The 21,207-nt window shown below is 42.5% G+C and overlaps 1 protein-coding gene across 3 annotated transcripts in view; it reads left to right on the plus strand.

Moving 5' to 3' along the window:
* Positions 1-21,207, plus strand: part of acsl3a (acyl-CoA synthetase long chain family member 3a) — an 81,503-nt gene that overhangs the window by 21,522 nt on the left and 38,774 nt on the right. For all 3 annotated transcript variants that reach the window (XM_034098122.2, XM_034098124.2, XM_034098123.2), the window contains exons 2-3: positions 7,119-7,623; positions 12,205-12,382. In XM_034098122.2, the coding sequence (XP_033954013.1) occupies positions 7,237-7,623; positions 12,205-12,382 (565 nt within the window). In that variant the 5' untranslated portion in view covers positions 7,119-7,236. The remainder of the gene's footprint in view (positions 1-7,118; positions 7,624-12,204; positions 12,383-21,207) is intronic.

A 21,207-nucleotide genomic window follows, 5' to 3' on the forward strand; every position in this document is an offset into this window, starting at 1 on the left:
TCAGGTCTTCTTGTTATCCGTTTTATTCAGACAACACAAACAGGAAAACGGCTTTGGTTTCACGTTTTTTTGTTTTTGATTTAAAACGAAAAAAGGCTGGTATTTTCATTTTTTTGGTTCAAACGAAAAATCAAACTAATAAAACGTACAGACTTTTTTTATTAGGTCTTCTTGTTATCCGTCTTTTGATTCAGACAACACAAACAGGGAAAACGGCTTTGGTTTCCCGTTTTAAATCAAAAACGAAAAAAGGCTGGTATTTTAGTTTTTTGGCTTTTGGTTCAAACGAAAAATCAAACTAACAAAACGGACCTTATTGCCATAATCGAGCAGCCCTTGTGTGTGTGTGTGTGTGTGTGTGTGTGTGTGTGTGTGTGTGTGTGTGTGTGTGTGTGTGTGTGTGTGTGTGTGTGTGTGTGTGTGTGTGTGTGTGTGTGTGTGTGTGTGTGTGTGTGTGGTGTGTGTGTGTGTGTGTGTGTGTGTGTGTGTGTGTGTGTGTGTGTGTGTGTGTGTGTGTGTGGTGTGTGTGTGTGTGTGTGTGTGTGTGTGTGTGTGTGTGTCTGAGAGAGAGTGACAAGAGCTATATTCAGAGCTCTGCTGCCTTGGCTACACTCAGGGATGCAAACTCATCAGGTATGAAAAAGGTGACAAGTATCCGAGCCCACGGAACATTGGCTTTAAAATGAGGAATAACAGGATTTCAGCAGCCAGATCAACTAAAGCAGGTAGTAATAACAGAAACGCCAAAGAGTCACATCTAATAGAAATATATAAAAGCATTTATTTTAATTGTGTCGCAGTCAGTTTATAATTTTGGCAGCACTGTTGAGCATTTTGAAAATGTATTGTCATGCCTCTGTGCAAGGCTTAGTCTTTCTATCTGTATAGCCACTGGTGTAAAGTAACTATATGTGGGTACAATTTCGAGATACTTGTACTTTATTAAGTATTTCAATGTGTTGCTACTGTGTACTTCTACTCCTCTACAGTTCAGAGGTAAATGGTGTACATTCACTCCACCACATGTATTTAATCCCTTTAGTTACTTCACAGATCTGGATGAATGATGTGAAATCTAATCAAGTGTTGAATCAGACTTTAGCTCCACCTGGAGTAAGTCCACCAGCTACCCTGCAGTCTCCAAAGTACTTCAGACTAGCTGCACCTCCACCAGCTACCCTGCAGTCTACAAAGTCCTTAAGACTAGCTGCACCTCCACCAGCTACCCTGCAGTCTACAAAGTACTTCAGACTAGCTGCACCTTCACCAGCTACCCTGCAGTCTACAAAGTACTTCAGACTAGCTGCACCTCCACCAGCTTTGAGAACATTTTCATGATCAATCATTATAAAACATATCATATATATTATTCTGAAATGGACCAATCTGCACAACGACTACTTTTACTGTCGCTACTTTCATTATATTTTGATGAGAATACTTTTCTACTTTCACTTGAGGAAAATTTTGAATACAGGACTTCTACTTTTACTCAAGATCTGAGTACTTTTACTTTGACTCAAGTACAAGATCTGAGTACTTCTACTTTTACTCAAGTACAAGATCTGAGTACTTCTACTTTTACTACAAGATCTGAGTACTTCTACTTTTACTCAAGTACTAGATCTGAGTACTTCTACTTTTACTCAAGAACAAGATCTGAGTATTTCTACTTTTACTCAAGATCTGAGTACTTTTACTTTGACTCAAGTACAAGATCTGAGTACTTCTACTTTTACTCAAGTACTAGATCTGAGTACTTCTACTTTTACTCAAGTACTAGATCTGAGTACTTCTACTTTTACTCAAGAACAAGATCTGAGTATTTCTACTTTTGCTCAAGTACAAGACCTGAGTACTTCTACTTGTACTCAAGTACAATATCTGAGTACTTCTACTTTTACTACAAGACCTGAGTACTTCTACTTTTACTCTAGATCTATACTTATACCACCTGTCTATAGCCTATGAAAAAAACTATTAGAAAACGAAGGCTAAAGCTAACGTTAGCAGATAGTGTATGCTAGCTAGCTAGCTCAACGATCCGTTAAATAATATTGCGACAGAAAAACGTTTCAGTTCACATCAAGCTCTGCCGACAGGGAGCTCTGCTCTGAACGGCCCGTTCTAACAGCTGTTCACCAGCGGTCCGGTCTATGCCACAGTGACTCCGGACCACACAGTTACTGTTAACGAACGCACCGTTAACGAACGCCCGTTAACGAACGCACATGCAGCTGCTAGACCCTCCTCGCGGGGCAGCAGAGCCGACAGGCAGGAGGACTCGAGCTCGCGCTTCATTATAATATATATAAAAAAGAACACCATGCGTGTCATGATGGCACATAACAGCTCGCGGCCGCAGATTACTCCGGGTCCCAGCCCCCCCCCCATACCCCAAACATATTTTTATTGCAGATCTACATGAATCACACAAACAACCTATTTTGGATTCAAAACGGCGAATCCCTGTACACACTATTTCATCGTTGCTATTGTATGATTGGTGTTTAGCTACGGTATTTAGCGTCGACAGCACCTCCGCTTTTAGGGTTGACGTTGACCCAAACTTCGCCCGGAGGTCCCCCGGTGTTGTTGCGGGAGCTGCTGCACTAGCTAATGCTACATTAGCTAATGCTACATTAGCTAACGCTGCACTAGCTAACGCTGCATTAGCAAAACAAACGCTAATTTCTTTTGCAAAAGGTACAGCGGGCTTCAAACACGTTCCCCTCCACTGGTTTCAACCAAGCACTAAATTAGATGTTTTCCAACCAAATACGGTTAAACTTACACTTCCCCATATTAATTTGTAAGTAGATTCGGAGCTGAAGCTTGGTTGCTAGGTTACTAGCTGGGTGTTCTCCAATAAGGGGCCGGGGGAAACAAAGTTAGTGATTACTGGTTCCATGTTGATTTAATTCAATACAAATTGTTGGGGGGAACTGAAAGGCTATTACCGTACTGGTTACTTTGCAGCCCGGACATTTCGCCCAAAACACATTTAGACGCGATCGCAACCAGTGTTGTGCTAGTTACTGAAAACCAGTAACTAGTTACCATTACTAGTTACTTCATTTCAAAAGTAACTCAGTTACTTTACTGATTACTTACACCAGAAAGTAATGCGTTACTGTGAAAAGTAACGTTTTAGTTACTTTAAAAAAAGGCTCCCATTATATTAATGCCCTTAGAGCCTTCATTTCAGTACTGTTATTGCATTGGAGAATAATACAATCTGTTGATCAACTTGACATGCATTATATGCAATCTGGATAGCATCGGCTATACATGTGTGTATATTCTTTCTCCAGGTAGTTGGAAAAAGTGTTCCGTCCCATATGCCGTGTGCCGCCCCGGACATGCTATCATGCTAACTAGCTCCCTGAAAGCGGGTGAATCCACTGTAGCAATAGCCTGCATGTGTTCTACAACATACCGTGAAATGGCTTTATGGACTTTCCCCTGGCTAGCAGTCCCTTGGTTAAAATCCAGCCGCTGTTGCTGAGGTGCAGGTGGAGGTGGAGTGGCGTCGGCTGAGTCTCTGTGGTCTTAGCTACGAGCTTCGTCCCAGCATGTTGTTTCTGCAGATGTTTTAAGAGATTTGAATGACTGGTTTGGGCAGTAGATAGGCTCTTTGACCCGCCAGGACACGGCTTACATTTAACTAAAACTCTCTTTTCTTTGTGCTCGACAAAAGTGAAATAGTGAGAATATCTCCAGGTGGAGAAACTAGACTTGAGCTCCGCCGCCGCCATGATAGTCTTGTTAGTAAACAACACAAACACGCCCACAGCCCGTCTCCGCATGTGACACAGGAAGTATCGAAGTACATTTACTCAAGTACTTAAGTACAGTTCTCATCTCTGTTCGCCTGGCTGTTGACTATATAAAAAAACTAACGCAGTAACGGAGTAACGCACCATGTAGAAACGGTAACGGTGAGTTACTGAATTTAAAAAGTAATGCGTTAGAGTACTAGTTACTGCCAAAAATAACGGCGTTAGGGTAACGCGTTACTTGTAACGCGTTAGTCCCAACACTGATCGCAGCACAGAAGTACCTTTCAAATCCCATCATATTTAAGACCTTTTTAAGGCCTTAAATTCAGATTATCAAATGTAAGACTTTTTAAGACCCCGCGGCAACCCTGATTGTAACTTTTTTAATTGTCTGAACTTCTCCCACCTCTGACAATAAATCCTGAGTGATTACCAAAAAAAAAACCTGCTCTAAAGGTTATTTTCATTTTACAAATCCTGCACTCAGCTTTGCTTTCTCCAGTAGCATTGAAAAGTAGCCAGATGCTGCTTCTTTTTTCGGTTTTCGCTCATTTCTTGACTTTTTCCGACGCGCTTACATTTAAATCCGGCTCTGTGCAGCTGGCCTGTACCACTACACCTGCTGTGCCCCCCACCCTTCTTTCACATAATGGTATGATCCCAGTGTGTCCTCGAATATGATTGGCCGCATGGTGGCCCAGCTAAATAAAGTCCCGCCCTGCCTGCAAGGATTCTCAGCAAGAGTAGGAGCGGCTGAAGATTCTGCTCTCCCCGACGGGAGTCTGCTCTTCTAGCGGCAGCTCGCGATCGGCGTGTTGGAGACCTCTGAATTAAAGTATCAAGTCACCTCAAGTCAGAAGGCTCAAGTCCAAGTCCCGAGTCATTGGTGTTCAAGTCCAAGTCGAGTCGCAAGTGTTTTGTGATTTTGTCAAGTCGAGTCTCAAGTCATCACATTTGTGACTCGAGTCTGACTCGAGTCCAAGTCATGTGACTCGAGTACACACCTCTCATTACTAACCTGACTCAGATGGTTTGTTTCACCAAACCATCGAGGAAAGCTCCATTGGAAGCCATTGAGAAAAACACTTTCAAAGATACTTGGCAGGCGATTGGATCAATCTGTCACCTTCTATCATGGGCCACTTCTGATTGGTTAACAATGGCTGGTACATGTGGAGCACAGCACTTCTGATTGGTGTGGATGACTGACACACAAGAAGTGTGTGTGTGTGTGTGTGTGTGTGTGTGTGTGTGTGTGTGTGTGTGTGTGTGTGTGTGTGTGTGTGTGTGTGTGTGTGTGTGTGTGTGTGTGTGTGTGTGTGTGTGTGTGTGTGTGTGTGTGTGTGTGTGTGTGTGTGTGTGTGTGATGCTGGGCGATGTGTGTGTGAAGCGTTTCCTCCAGCAGGGGGACGCTCTGGTACTCTGTAGCCTGATGAAAGCAGGCACCCAGCCGTCAGAACAACACGCTGCGTCCCACGGGGAGCAGGTGGAGAGCTGAGGAAGTCTCTGAATTGTTCCCTCAGAGGAACACTCGATGGAAAACAGAGGAGAGAAGAAGAAGTACTCTGATCCTTTAGAGTCATTGATCCCAATGTGGGAACTTGTTATAGCAGCAAGGATGATTTTAAAATAGGGTCAGGGTAAGTATAAGTTATATACACTTACCAATACTACGAACAAAATACTGTAGTTAATACACTGGCTTTGGATAAGCAACTAATACAAACCAACCATCTTAGGAAGGCAGAGGAAAGGGAGAATACAGTAATGGAGTTTTATGTTTTATCAACTAACTGCAATAACGTTAACACACGTAAGAAAACCGGACGGCAACAAATGTATTCACGTAAAAAAAAAAAAACTACGATACACTTTTACGTTTTTTCCTCAATTCTCCACACACTTGTTGTTGTTTATGTTTGTTAGAAGCCGGGACTTGTTCCCGTTTCACTTACTCTTCTATTTTCTTCTCCTTTTTTCCGCATGGTTCCCGGCTGCTCTCTTTCTGGTTCTGTCACTCTTTGTTTTTGTTTTTGTCACCGACAGTTATTTTGACTGTCTTCCCGCTGTGAGTGTGCTGGACAGGGACAGCAGGAAGGAGAAGTAATTTCCCCTTTGCTTTTAGTTCTGCTTTCAGTTTGAGTTTAGATAGTTGTGCTTTAAGGGATCACTATAGAGAGGGAGGGTCTGACAAGGACACGGCGTCATTAGAAACTTTGACCGGTCTGTTTAAGATCTCTGTCCAAGTGAAATACTACATTGCACTATACACTATCTTTAGCCTGTTGTCGTGTGTGTGTGTGTGTGTGTGTGTGTGTGTGTGTGTGTGTGTGTGTGTGTGTGTGTGTGTGTGTGTGTGTGTGTGTGTGTGTGTGTGTGTGTGTGTGTGTGTGTGTGTGTGTGTGTGTGTGTGTGTGTGTGTGTGTGTGTGTGTGTGTGTGTTTGTTTGTGTGTTTAGAGGTATCGGATGGATTGGAGGTCATTGTGTTGAACATGTGTGTAGTTGTAGGAGTGAGGATGCAATCACTTGTGTTGATAACCGTTTCTAGTTCCTTTGAGAAGGATATACATGTGAGTTCAGAATCAGAATCAGAATCAAAATACCTTTATTCGTCCCACAGAGGGGACATTAACATTTGTGACAGAAGAAACGAGCCAAAGACATGAAGGTCCCATGGCCTCAACGATGGAATCATAATTCCATTGTTCTACTAGAATAGATTCACATTGTTCAATGTTCCAAACTCACATTGGTTTCTCACAGCATCTCTGTAAAGTCACTCTCTGTCCTACACGGCTTCTTGGAGCTCCTGCCCCCCCCCCCCCCTCCCTATGAGCCCACTGTGCTCTGATTGGTCAGCTCGCCCACTCTGTTCTGATGAGTCCACCACCGTTACAGCGGAACATCAGTGATTATGTTTCACAATCAGGGGCGGACTGGGACTACAAATCAGCCCGGGACTCTCGACCGGCCCACTTCGGTACCGCCGGCCCACCTCGGTACCGCCGGCCCACCTCGGTACCGCAAGTAAATACCGCTAGTCGACGGGGGGGTGCTAGTGACTTATCCGACCGGCCCACTTCAGTACCGGGGTCTGCGAGACAGCGAGACATCGCGAATGGACGCGGGAAGGGGGGCTCCACTAGCAATTTTTTTTTTACTATATTTTTTCTTATTTTATTTTTTACGTTATAATAGTTTTCTTAAAATAGTTCTCTATCTGTGTTTTTAGATTGTTGTTTTACTTTTATGTATGCACCACGACATCAAGTGAAATTCCTGGTGCGTGTGAACCTACCTGGTGATAAACCTGTTTCTGATGTACTCCCCCGCAGTGTGGACGTGCTGAGCTTCCAGCTGTGACAGAACCAGGAGGAGAAGAAAGAGTCAACCTTTTGTCCTCGCCCTTCGTCTTCCTCCACCTTCCTCTCGGCGCTGCATCGTCTCCACAGGATGAAGCTGAAGGACGACCTGAGCCCCGTGCTGCTACTGGTCTTCCACCTCGCGGTCTGGATCTACTCCTTCCTCTCCTTCCTGCCCTCAGTCTTCCTCGGCTGGATGTCCACGCTCGATGATGATGATGATGGTGGTGGTGTTCGCTACGGCTCAGAGGAAGACAGAGCCAAGAGGATGAAGTCCTGCTCGGAGCGTCCCGAGGGCCCCTATCGAGCCGTGAGGGCCACAAAGAGACTGGAGGCCACGCTGCGCCCGGGTGTTCAAACCCTGGATAAGATGTTCGAGTTATCAGCCCGGATGTTTCCACACAGACACTGCCTCGGGACCAGAGAGGTGATCAGTGAGGCGGACGAGAGGCAGGGCAACGGGAAGCTGTTCAAGAAGGTAAAGATGGTATATATATCGATACGATAATACTTCAGTGGTCGGATCAAGCCTTCGGCGTGCATCTGATCTGGATTCAGCTCTGTATTTACTGTGAGCATCGACTGGAGCTCCAAGGATGCTTCAGTCTGACTTTATTCAATCTCCCATTAGATGGTAGCAGTTCATATTCTCTCTCACATGCTTGGGTCCCAGGTGATGGACAGCCTCACCAGGTTATTACGGTATTATGGACATGTACGAGGACTTGGTGTTGAGGTGCAAACATAAAAGTAAAACAGAAATGTAAAACACAGATAGAAAACTATTTTATTTTGTCAAGATATCAACTGAGACAACACACATTTAATTCAAGTCAACGGCAAGTTTTCTTGAATTTCTCACTTTTTAAAAGCGGGTATCTGCCATGAAGTTTTTCATTTCTCAAAATATCAAACATTAATCGTAGGGGTTAGGGTTTCATTTCATTTCATTTGTATTCGTCCCGCTCATGGTACGCATACCCAAATGTACAATAATTGCCAACAAAACATGTCTCTAAAAACACCCCAAAAAGGAAAGGAGCAGGGAGAAGAATAAAATCTTATGACCCGCCCCTTTCTAAAGAAACTAAATAAATACAAATAGATGGCCTGCCCTTCATAATAAAAAAAATGTTCACAGCCACACATAACGGTACTCCCTCATCCGAGTCCTACTGGAGAAGAAGGAAAGCGACGCCTAATAATAATAATAACAACAACAATAACAATGGGACCTGCACATAAAGAGCAGACACCACATCAAAGACATCAACAACATGTAACAATGCAGGACCAGAGTACATAGACGTATTCTACATATGGTCCCATCTTTCTTCATTTATACAATTTCTTTAACTGAAAAATACAATTCTTTAGATCCTTTTGTTGAGAGTTCCACGATTGAATTTGGTTAATTAGAGAGTCTGAAAAAAACTGAAGCAGTGGCGACAGATAAACAAATATGTCCTGGCTCTTCAGACCTCTATGACAGGGGGGTCGAACTCAAACACACAGCAGGCCAACATAAAAGATGGGTGCTAGTGGAGGGCCGGACTGGTTCAGTGTTTATTGCAGAACGTATTGAAATGAACTTGTTGCACATATTAAACCTGGAACTAACAAAGCTTAAATTATTGCCTATAAAAACAACATTAAATAATCAGCTGCATTCATTTCTCATGGCTCTATCTGCAGCTTCTCCAGAGTCACTTCTTATGAGTACATTTCCCACAGGCCAACAACAGCTTCAAGAAAACTATTCCCTCAGAGAGAAACCAAACATGCCGTGTTGTCGTGAGAGAAAGTGCAGAAGGAAGCATCCATTGAACTCAGTGTGCTGCTCTGAGATGCTAGCTCAGACACTTGGCATCTCATCAGGGTGCAAGGTCATCAATGTTTGGGCTCTGAGCGGAGGAGACCCTCAGGATGCAGGGAAGGTGCAATATACCGGCGGGCCAGATCTAATAGGAATTAGAAATTATCCTGCGGCCGAAATTAAATCCACCACGGGCCGGATTTGGCCCCCGGGCCTCGAGTTTGACACATGTGCTCTATGACAATAAACTGATCATTCTTTTGCTAATATTGAAGACATTTGTAGATGTACTCTAAGACTGTAGGAACCAGTGATTCACTGCCTCTTTTTTTTAGACAAAACAACTAATTAATTAACCCCGAAACTATTTCTTATTTGTTGACTGCGGTTCTACCTGCAAGTTATTTCAGACCTCAGTGTCAAAGTGGCAGCGCTCTGTATTATAACTATCATAACAGTGTTCCCTGTGTGTTCTGGAGCAGTTACAGGACCTCTGCATCACTCTAATCCCCACAGCCTGACGCTCTTAATCCTTTTAAACCTCCCTGTTGAAAGTCTTAATGCGGCAGGAGAACTTGTCTAAGCTCCTGTTGTTCCCTGAGAAGGGAAAGCAGTTCTGTCCAGTCATCATTATAGTGTGTTTCTGAGTGTACTGGCACAGACTCACCACCAGGAGCCAGTATAACCTCACACACACACACACACACAACACACACACACACACACACACACACACACACACACACACACACACACACACACACACACACACACACACACACACACTCACACTCACACACACAGACTCACACACACGCACGCACACACAGACTCACACACACGCACTCACACACAGACTCACACACACACACACACATACTCACACACACACTCACACACACACACACACACACACACGCACGCACGCACGCACACACACACACACACACACACTACCTGTTGGCGTAAGCACAGATGTATTTAATGTATTTGTACTCATTTAGTTTATAGCATTAGTTCCTTTCAGATTGATAATGTTCATTAAAACATGCGATACACTTTCAACATAATCTTTAAAGATGGAACCAATGAAAGGCCGAACAAAAAAGTAAAATGTTTTCGAATATATTACACAAATGTCCAAATGAAGTCCTGAATATGAATACGGTGTGTATCAAGACAGTACCATTCTAACTGAAGCAACAATCTGATAATGACATATAATAGTAATACTCCACGAGTTCTGTAGAGTTCACTTTTAACAACAAATAACAAATAAAGTGAAATAACTGTTTGAGGAACGAACAAGTACAATTATCCAATACATGTGCAACAGAAAGTCCTTCAGATCAACTTGTGTAACAGGACTTTCATTAGTCAAAGGCTACCTGAAGCTGCATTGTTTAAAGTCTAATAAAGTCATAAATATAATGATGTTTAAGCTCGTGAACAGTTTGAGGCTCAAAAAGTCACATATTAAGAAACATTTAAGAAAGAATGATTGAGTCGGCTGCCAATACAATTATTTAGCAACAACTCCACGAATTGTTTCAGTCTTTTCCAGTTCTAGCTTCTGAAGATTTGCTGCTTTTCCTTTTACATTATGTTTTACTTTTACGACCAATACTTTAAATACATTTTCCTGATAACACTTGAATAGGTTTTCTAAAGTACAACTCTAAATACTTTGACTTGTAATGTCTTTTTACGGTGTAGTATTCGTATCTGTACTTAAGTAAAGTATTTGAATACTTTTCCACCTCTGCTAACTTTAAAAATAAGAGAATCCTTCAATGTTATTTTCTTTCATCAGAGAAATTATTGTGTACCCTAATTTAAAGGTCCCCTATCATACCGTTTTGCATCAATATATTTAAGGTCTTAGATATATACAGAACATGTTTGGCTCGAAACACCAAACATTGTAGCATTACCCATAATCCTCTCTGTTTCAGCCTTGTTTCAAAAGTGCTGATTCTGTGTCTGTAGCTTTATATGCTAATGAGCTGCTGCTGGCCACGCCCCTCTGAGAGATGATTGGTTACAAAGAACTCAATGGTGCTCTAGGAGGAGATTCAGGTGATAAGGGGGGGGGGGGGGGTTTCCTTGGTTGCTGATTGGCTAATGGTTGCTAAGACAACACATCGTTATGACATCATCAAGTGGCCAAAATCTGATCAGCTCATTTTCAGACAGGTTTTTATAGAAATGGATCAAAAAGAGAGAGAATCTTTGTTCCTGAAACTTTCAGAGTCTCTTTCCACAGAGGGGACACATGTTGATGTAGAAGAGACATGAAGAAGAGGGGACACATGTTGATGTAGTAGAGACATGAAGAAGAGGGGACACATGTTGATGTAGGAGAGACATGAAGAAGAGGGGACACATGTTGATGTAGTAGAGACATGAAGAAGAGGGGACACATGTTGATGTAGAAGAGACATGAAGAAGAGGGGACACATGTTGATGTAGAAGAGACATGAAGAAGAGGGGACACATGTTGATGTAGAAGAGACATGAAGAAGAGGGGACACATGTTGATGTAGAAGAGACATGAAGAAGAGGGGACAAATGTTGATGTAGAGGAGACATGAAGAAGAGGGGACACATGTTGATGTAGAAGAGACATGAAGAAGAGGGGACACGTGTTGATGTAGAAGAGACATGAAGAAGAGGGGACACGTGTTGATGTAGAAGAGACATGAAGAAGAGGGGACAAATGTTGATGTAGAGGAGACATGAAGAAGAGGGGACACATGTTGATGTAGAAGAGACATGAAGAAGAGGGGACACATGTTGATGTAGAAGAGACATGAAGAAGAGGGGACACGTGTTGATGTAGAAGAGACATGAGGAAGAGGGGACACATGTTGATGTAGGAGAGACATGAGGAAGAGGGGACACATGTTGATGTAGAAGAGACATGGAGAAGAGGGGACACATGTTGATGTAGAAGATACATGAAGAAGAGGGGACACATGTTGATGTAGAAGAGACATGAAGAAGAGGGGACACATGTTGATGTAGAAGAGACATGAAGAAGAGGGGACACATGTTGAAGTAGAAGAGACATGAAGAAGAGGGGACACATGTTGATGTAGAAGAGACATGAAGAAGAGGGGACACATGTTGATGTAGAAGAGACATGAAGAAGAGGGGACACATGTTGATGTAGAAGAGACATGAAGAAGAGGGGACACCTGTTGATGCTTGCGTGTCCTAATGGAACTCGTCCCCCTGCAGGTGACTCTGGGAGAGTACCGCTGGCGCTCCTATCGGGACGTGTTCTCGGCGGCGACTCAGCTCGGCAGCGGCTTGGCGTCTCTGGGTCAGCGCCAGAAGAACAACATCGCCATCTTCTGCGAGACCCGGGCCGAGTGGATGGTCGCGGCCCAGGCCTGCTTCATGCACAACTTCCCCGGTGAGTGTCTGTGAGCGCAGGAAACACTCGGAGGCGGGAAATAATGTTTTCTTCATAAAAAGGGCTTCACATTATTTAAAAAACTGGATCGTAGTAAAGGTAAGCAAGCCAAGTGTATTCAGCCAATTCAAGCTGCTTCATAAAGAACACATAACGAGCTTTAATACGTTATTTTCTACTATCTATTTTTTTGACGAGAGGTGACTGCTAGGGATGTCCCGATCACCTGTTTTTGCTCCCGATCCGATTCCGATCATTTGATTTTGACAATCTGCCGATACCGATTTTTCCCGATCCGATCTTTATGCAATGCGTTAAGAGAAACAAAAGGTAACAGATAACGGCTGGTCATCCAACGCGATGAATTCAGCTATCTGGCTGTTATTGTGTTGGCCTTTTCTCTGTTCTGGGGCAGTTTCTCTTTCCTTTTAAAAGTCTCTGAAAGTGTCGGTTGTTTCCGTGCCGTTACCCGAGTGGCCGCTGTGCACTCGCCGTGTTGTTGTTGGTGTTTGTTTCTCAGGTAGCGTGTTAGGTTGGTCGTGTTGAACGTAGCTCTGTTCTTTCCACCACGCGGAACCTCTGCCTTGCAAACATTGCATCTGGCTGTTACACTGCCTTCGCTTTCAATTTCATAATACTTCCAAACTCCCGACATTTTCTCCGTCCCGACTCCCGAGTCCCCAGCTGAACGTAGCCTCTCGTTAGCTTGCTGCTACTATTAGACTCTGCGCCCACTCTGTTGCCAGATTTCAGAGAAATAAGCAACCAGGTCTAAAACAAGCCCAAAGAAAGCAACACATACATGATGTTGTGTAATTTTAAATCAAAACTAAGTCCTCAGGATGACTTAAAGACGAGAACATGGTCATTTTTGTTTTGTAGAAGAGACAAAAATATTTTATATAATTTTTTTTTTTTTTTTAATCCCCGATTTTTTTCTCCCGATTCAGATCTTTTGAAAATCACGTGATCGGCTCCGATCCCCGATCACGTGATCGGATCGGGACATCTCTAGTGACAGTGTTTGACATTGTCCATATTATTAATAATGAAGAAGTCCAGAAGACACAGGAATAAATGTATCTCAGGTAAAACAAAAAAAACGTTCGTATTATATGCGTAAAGAATAAAACATATGCACAAAAAAAAGAACAGGAAGGCATAATAAAGAAAAGAAAATTCAGAAACAGTGATTGAAAAGCCAAGAGAATGCAAATGAAAACCAGCCAATGGGACAGGTTTTAAATGCAAGAAGTGACCCTATAATGTGAGATACTACAAGTGATCTGATTTAATGGAAGGCAGCAGCAGCACGTTAAGAACGAGACACCAACATGTGGCTTTTGTCCTCAGTGGGAAATGTTAATATGATTTATTCCCGAGACAAAGGACTCCGCGGTAATCACCGTATGTATCCGAAACATGACACGTGGGTGGAGGCGCTTCTACAAGTGAATACTGTTACACCCTGACCTGAGGCTGGAACACACAGGGAGGCCACACAGAGTTACATGCCAAATATCTGTTGATTTACCGTGTGTGTGTGTGTGTGTGTGTGTGTGTGTGTGTGTGTGTGTGTGTGTGTGTGTGTGTGTGTGTGTGTGTGTGTGTGTGTGTGTGTGTGTGTGTGTGTGTGTGTGTGTGTGTGTGTGTGTGTGTGTGTGTGTGTGTGTGTGTGTGTGTGTGTGTGTGGAAGGCTGTAGGCTGAGGCTGGGCAACCTGTATACCTTCTTGTGGCTCCGCCTCTAGATGGGCGGGCACAAACAGGACGACACTCCCAGTACCTGCCAGAGCACAGCCAGGCAGAAGGGGGGAGGGGTCGTCACAATACTTAATATACTAAGTCTACAGGGATTGGATAATTATTATAGTTCACTCATCTGCTCTCTCAAAAAGCCTCCAGGCTCCATGAAAACACTCTTCATTCAAACTCCATGAAAACAAAACACACCTCATCAAAAGTGTCTTTGTGTCTTTCTGCCGTTCAAACAATTATCAACAGAGGTTTGAGAGTTTTGAAAGACATACTGTATATCAGTATGTAGTGTCTCTACTTTAAAGAGTCCTCTCCTGCTGATGTTCAGGTGTATATCAGTATGTAGTGTCTCTACTTTAAAGAGTCCTCTCCTGCTGATGTTCAGGTGTATATCAGTATGTAGTGTTTCTACTTTAAAGAGTCCTCTCCTGCTGATGTTCAGGTGTATATCAGTATGTAGTGTTTCTACTTTAAAGAGTCCTCTCCTGCTGATGTTCAGGTGTATATCAGTATGTAGTGTCTCTACTTTAAAGAGTTCTCTCCTGCTGATGTTCAGGTGTATATCAGTATGTAGTGTCTCTACTTTAAAGAGTCCTCTCCTGCTGATGTTCAGGTGTATATCAGTATGTAGCGTCTCTACTTTAAAGAGTTCTCTCCTGCTGATGTTCAGGTGTATATCAGTATGTAGTGTCTCTACTTTAAAGAGTTCTCTCCTGCTGATGTTCAGGTGTATATCAGTATGTAGTGTCTCTACTTTAAAGAGTCCTCTCCTGCTGATGTTCAGGTGTATATCAGTATGTAGTGTCTCTACTTTAAAGAGTTCTCTCCTGCTGATGTTCAGGTGTATATCAGTATGTAGTGTCTCTACTTTAAAGAGTCCTCTCCTGCTGATGTTCAGGTGTATATCAGTATGTAGTGTTTCTACTTTAAAGAGTCCTCTCCTGCTGATGTTCAGGTGTATATCAGTATGTAGTGTCTCTACTTTAAAGAGTTCTCTCCTGCTGATGTTCAGGTGTATATCAGTATGTAGTGTCTCTACTTTAAAGAGTCCTCTCCTGCTGATGTTCAGGTGTATATCAGTATGTAGCGTCTCTACTTTAAAGAGTTCTCTCCTGCTGATGTTCAGGTGTATATCAGTATGTAGTGTCTCTACTTTAAAGAGTTCTCTCCTGCTGATGTTCAGGTGTATATCAGTATGTAGTGTCTCTACTTTAAAGAGTTCTCTCCTGCTGATGTTCAGGTGTATATCAGTATGTAGTGTCTCTACTTTCAATCAATCAATCAATCAATCAATCAATCAATCAATCAATGTTTATTTATATAGCCCAATATCACAAATGTTACATTTGTCTCAGTGGTCTTCACAGTGTGTACAGAATATCAGTATGACAATACGACACCCTCTGTCCTTAGACCCTCACATCGCACAAGGAAAAACTTCCAAAGAAAACCCAGTTTAAAGGGAACATGGGAGAAACCTCAGGGAGAGCAACAGAGGAGGGATCCCTCTCCCAGGACGGACAGACGTGCAATAGATGCCGTGTGTAAATTGAAAAGATAATACATTTGCAACATAGGTAGTCCAAATGTTTGGAAATGCATGTGTGTATAATAGGAAGATGAATCCACGAGGATATCCATCGAGGACCTATGATCCAGGACCACAGCCACGACTCAAGATCCAGCGCTCGCGATCCAGGACACAGGACCACAGGATCATCCATGACTCCGGATCCCAGCGTATATAGACACCAAAAAGAAAGACATTTGGGGAAGCTGGGTTAATCGGAACATGAGTGTACACGGGTATAGACAGAGAGAAGGAAGAAGTAAGATGTCCCCCGACACACTAAGCCTATATCAGCAAAACTAGGGGCTGAATCTAATCAGCCCTAACTATAAGCTTTATCAAAAAGGAAGGTCTTAAGCGCACTCTTAAAAACGGATAGGGTGTCTGCCGCCCGAACACAAACTGGAAGCTGATTCCACAAATGTGGAGCTTGATGAGAAAAGGCTCTGGCTCCCATTGTACTTTTAGAGACTCTAGGAACAACCAACAACCCTGCATTCTTGGAACGCAATGCCCTAGTAGGACAGTAGGGTATAACGAGTTCTTTAAGGTAAGATGGCGCCTGCCCATTAAGGGCTTTGTAGGCGAGAAGAAGAATTTTAAATTCTATCCTGTGTTCTATAGGGAGCCAGTGTAAGGCAGCCAGAACAGGAGTAATGTGGTCCCTTTTCCTAACTCTGGTTAGTACACGAGCCGCAGCATTTTGAATCAGCTGAAGCGACTTGATTGACTTCTTAGTACTCCCTGATAATAAAGAGTTACAATAATCCAGCCTAGAAGTAACAAATGCATGGACTAGTTTCTCTGCATCGTTTTGAGGCAAGATATGCCTGATTTTTGCAATGTTACGTAGATGGAAGTAGGCGGTCCTTGAAATTGATTTTATGTGGGCGTTAAAGGATAAATCCTGATCAAATATAACACCAAGATTCCTTACAGTCTCACTGGAGGCCAAATTAATGCCATCCATAGTTAGTATGTCTTTAGATAATTTGTTTCGTAGATTCTTCGGGCCAAGTACAATAACTTCAGTTTTGGTCGTGTTTAACATCAAAAAGTTTAAGGTCATCCACGTTTTTAAGTCCTTAAGGCAGTCTTGAATTTTATTTAGATGATTAATTTCATCAGGCTTGATTGATAAATATAGTTGAGTATCATCCGCATAACAATGAAAGTTTACAGAATGATTCCTTATAATATTGCCTAACGGAAGCATATATAATGTGAACAAAATAGGTCCGAGCACTGAGCCCTGTGGCACTCCATGGCTAACTTTGGTTTGCGTGGAAGATTCATCGTTAACACGTACAAACTGAGAGCGTTCAGATAGATAGATAAAGAGTCCTCTCCTGCTGATGTTCAGGTGTATATCAGTATGTAGTGTCTCTACTTTAAAGAGTCCTCTCCTGCTGATGTTCAGGTGTATATCAGTATGTAGTGTCTCTACTTTAAAGAGTCCTCTCCTGCTGATGTTCAAGTGTATATCAGTATGTAGTGTCTCTACTTTAAAGAGTCCTCTCCTGCTGATGTTCAGGTGTATATCAGTATGTAGTGTCTCTACTTTAAAGAGTCCTCTCCTGCTGATGTTCAGGTGTATATCAGTATGTAGTGTCTCTACTTTAAAGAGTCCTCTCCTGCTGATGTTCAGGTGTATATCAGTATGTAGTGTCTCTACTTTAAAGAGTCCTCTCCTGCTGATGTTCAGGTGTATATCAGTGTGTAGTGTCTCTACTTTAAAGAGTCCTCTCCTGCTGATGTTCAGGTGTATATCAGTATGTAGTGTCTCTACTTTAAAGAGTCCTCTCCTGCTGATTTTCAGGTGTATATCAGTATGTAGTGTCTCTACTTTAAAGAGTCCTCTCCTACTGATGTTCAGGTGTATATCAGTATGTAGTGTCTCTACTTTAAAGAGTCCTCTCCTGCTGATGTTCAGGTGTATATCAGTATGTAGTGTCTCTACTTTAAAGAGTCCTCTCCTGCTGATGTTCAGGTGTATATCAGTATGTAGTGTCTCTACTTTAAAGAGTCCTCTCCTGATTATGTTCAGGTGTATATCAGTATGTAGTGTCTCTACTTTAAAGAGTCCCCTCCTGCTGATGTTCAGGTGTATATCAGTATGTAGTGTCTCTACTTTAAAGAGTCCTCTCCTGCTGATGTTCAGGTGTATATCAGTATGTAGTGTCTCTACTTTAAAGAGTCCTCTCCTGCTGATGTTCAGGTGTATCAGTATGTAGTGTCTCTACTTTAAAGAGTCCTCTCTTACTGATGTCCAGGTGTATATCAGTATGTAGTGTCTCTACTTTAAAGAGTCCTCTCCTGCTGATGTCCAGGTGTATATCAGTATGTAGTGTCTCTACTTTAAAGAGTCCTCTCCTGCTGATGTTCAGGTGTATATCAGTATGTAGTGTCTCTACTTTAAAGAGTCCTCTCCTGCTGATGTTCAGGTGTATCAGTATGTAGTGTCTCTAATTTAAAGAGTCCTCTCTTACTGATGTCCAGGTGTATATCAGTATGTAGTGTCTCTACTTTAAAGAGTCCTCTCCTGCTGATGTCCAGGTGTATATCAGTATGTAGTGTCTCTACTTTAAAGAGTCCTCTCCTGCTGATGTTCAGGTGTATATCAGTATGTAGTGTCTCTACTTTAAAGAGTCCTCTCCTGCTGGTGTTCAGGTGTATATCAGTATGTAGTGTCTCTACTTTAAAGAGTCCTCTCCTGCTGGTGTTCAGGTGTATATCAGTATGTAGGGTCTCTACTTTAAAGAGTCCTCTCCTGCTGATGTTCAGGTGTATATCAGTATGTAGTGTCTCTACTTTAAAGAGTCCTCTCCTGCTGATGTTAAGGTGTATATCAGTATGTAGTGTCTCTACTTTAAAGAGTCCTCTCCTGCTGATGTTCAGGTGTATATCAGCATGTAGTGTCTCTACTTTAAAGAGTCCTCTCCTGCTGATGTTCAGGTGTATATCAGTATGTAGTGTCTCTACTTTAAAGAGTCCTCTCCTGATGATGTTCAGGTGTATATCAGTATGTAGTGTCTCTACTTTAAAGAGTCCTCTCCTGCTGATGTCCAGGTGTATATCAGTATGTAGTGTCTCTACTTTAAAGAGTCCTCTCCTGCTGATGTTCAGGTGTATATCAGTATGTAGTGTCTCTACTTTAAAGAGTCCTCTCCTGCTGATGTTCAGGTGTATATCAGTATGTAGTGTCTCTACTTTAAAGAGTCCTCTCCTGCTGATGTTCAGGTGTATATCAGTATGTAGTGTCTCTACTTTAAAGAGTCCTCTCCTGCTGATGTTCAGGTGTATATCAGTATGTAGTGTCTCTACTTTAAAGAGTCCTCTCCTGCTGATGTTCAGGTGTATATCAGTATGTAGTGTCTCTACTTTAAAGAGTCCTCTCCTGCTGATTTTCAGGTGTATATCAGTATGTAGTGTCTCTACTTTAAAGAGTCCTCTCCTGCTGATGTTCAGGTGTATATCAGTATGTAGTGTCTCTACTTTAAAGAGTCCTCTCCTGCTGATGTTCAGGTGTATATCAGTATGTAGTGTCTCTACTTTAAAGAGTCCTCTCCTGCTGATGTTCAGGTGTATATCAGTATGTAGTGTCTCTACTTTAAAGAGTCCTCTCCTGCTGATGTTCAGGTGTATATCAGTATGTAGTGTCTCTACTTTAAAGAGTCCTCTCCTGCTGATGTTCAGGTGTATATCAGTATGTAGTGTCTCTACTTTAAAGAGTCCTCTCCTGCTGATGTTCAGGTGTATATCAGTATGTAGTGTCTCTACTTTAAAGAGTCCTCTCCTGCTGATGTTCAGGTGTATATCAGTATGTAGTGTCTCTACTTTAAAGAGTCCTCTCCTGCTGATGTTCAGGTGTATATCAGTATGTAGTGTCTCTACTTTAAAGAGTCCTCTCCTGCTGATGTTCAGGTGTATATCAGTATGTAGTGTCTCTACTTTAAAGAGTCCTCTCCTGCTGATGTCAGGTGTATATCAGTATGTAGTGTCTCTACTTTAAAGAGTCCTCTCCTGCTGATGTTCAGGTGTATATCAGTATGTAGTGTCTCTACTTTAAAGAGTCCTCTCCTGCTGGTGTTCAGGTGTATATCAGTATGTAGTGTCTCTACTTTAAAGAGTCCTCTCCTGCTGGTGTTCAGGTGTATATCAGTATGTAGGGTCTCTACTTTAAAGAGTCCTCTCCTGCTGATGTGCAGGTGTATATCAGTATGTAGTGTCTCTACTTTAAAGAGTCCTCTCCTGCTGATGTTAAGGTGTATATCAGTATGTAGTGTCTCTACTTTAAAGAGTCCTCTCCTGCTGATGTTCAGGTGTATATCAGCATGTAGTGTCTCTACTTTAAAGAGTCCTCTCCTGCTGATGTTCAGGTGTATATCAGTATGTAGTGTCTCTACTTTAAAGAGTCCTCTCCTGCTGATGTTCAGGTGTATATCAGTATGTAGTGTCTCTACTTTAAAGAGTCCTCTCCTGCTGATGTTCAGGTGTATATCAGTATGTAGTGTCTCTACTTTAAAGAGTCCTCTCCTGCTGATGTTCAGGTGTATATCAGTATGTAGTGTCTCTACTTTAAAGAGTCCTCTCCTGCTGATGTTCAGGTGTATATCAGTATGTAGTGTCTCTACTTTAAAGAGTCCTCTCCTGCTGATGTTCAGGTGTATATCAGTATGTAGTGTCTCTACTTTAAAGAGTCCTCTCCTGCTGATGTTCAGGTGTATATCAGTATGTGGTGTCTCTACTTTAAAGAGTCCTCTCCTGCTGATGTTCAGGTGTATATCAGTATGTGGTGTCTCTACTTTAAAGAGTCCTCTCCTGCTGATATTCAGGTGTATATCAGTATGTAGCGTCTCTACTTTAAAGAGTCCTCTCCTGCTGATGTTCAGCTGTATATCAGTATGTAGTGTCTCTACTTTAAAGAGTCCTCTCCTGCTGATGTTCAGGTGTATATCAGTATGTAGTGTCTCCTCTTTAAAGAGTCCTCTCCTGCCGATGTTCAGGTGTATATCAGTATGTAGTGTCTCTACTTTAAAGAGTCCTCTCCTGCTGATGTTCAGGTGTATATCAGTATGTAGTGTCTCTACTTTAAAGAGTCCTCTCCTGCTGATGTTCAGGTGTATATCAGTATGTAGTGTCTCCATGCTTTAAAGTTAAAAAAGCTCTTTATTTTTCTCATACTGCCTGTGCTGCAGTACCTCTTTTCACCCTCTGTCTGAAACCAGAGCCCAGTCTGCTCTGATTGGTTACCTGGCTGGCTCTGTTGTGATTGGTCAACGCTTAAAAATTTCACGTACAATGTGTTTCAGCGCTAGCTAATATATGATGAGCATGTGTTTTGAAGCTGGAGCCCTATCTGGTGTTTAGATCTCACGCTGGAGGTGTCATGGCCCTCACACACACACACACACACACACACACACACACACACACACACCACACACACACACACACACACACACACACACACACACACACACACACACACCACACAAA

The sequence above is a fragment of the Pseudochaenichthys georgianus genome, chromosome 13 (assembly GCF_902827115.2).
Source record: "Pseudochaenichthys georgianus chromosome 13, fPseGeo1.2, whole genome shotgun sequence".
Lineage (NCBI taxonomy): Eukaryota > Metazoa > Chordata > Actinopteri > Perciformes > Channichthyidae > Pseudochaenichthys > Pseudochaenichthys georgianus.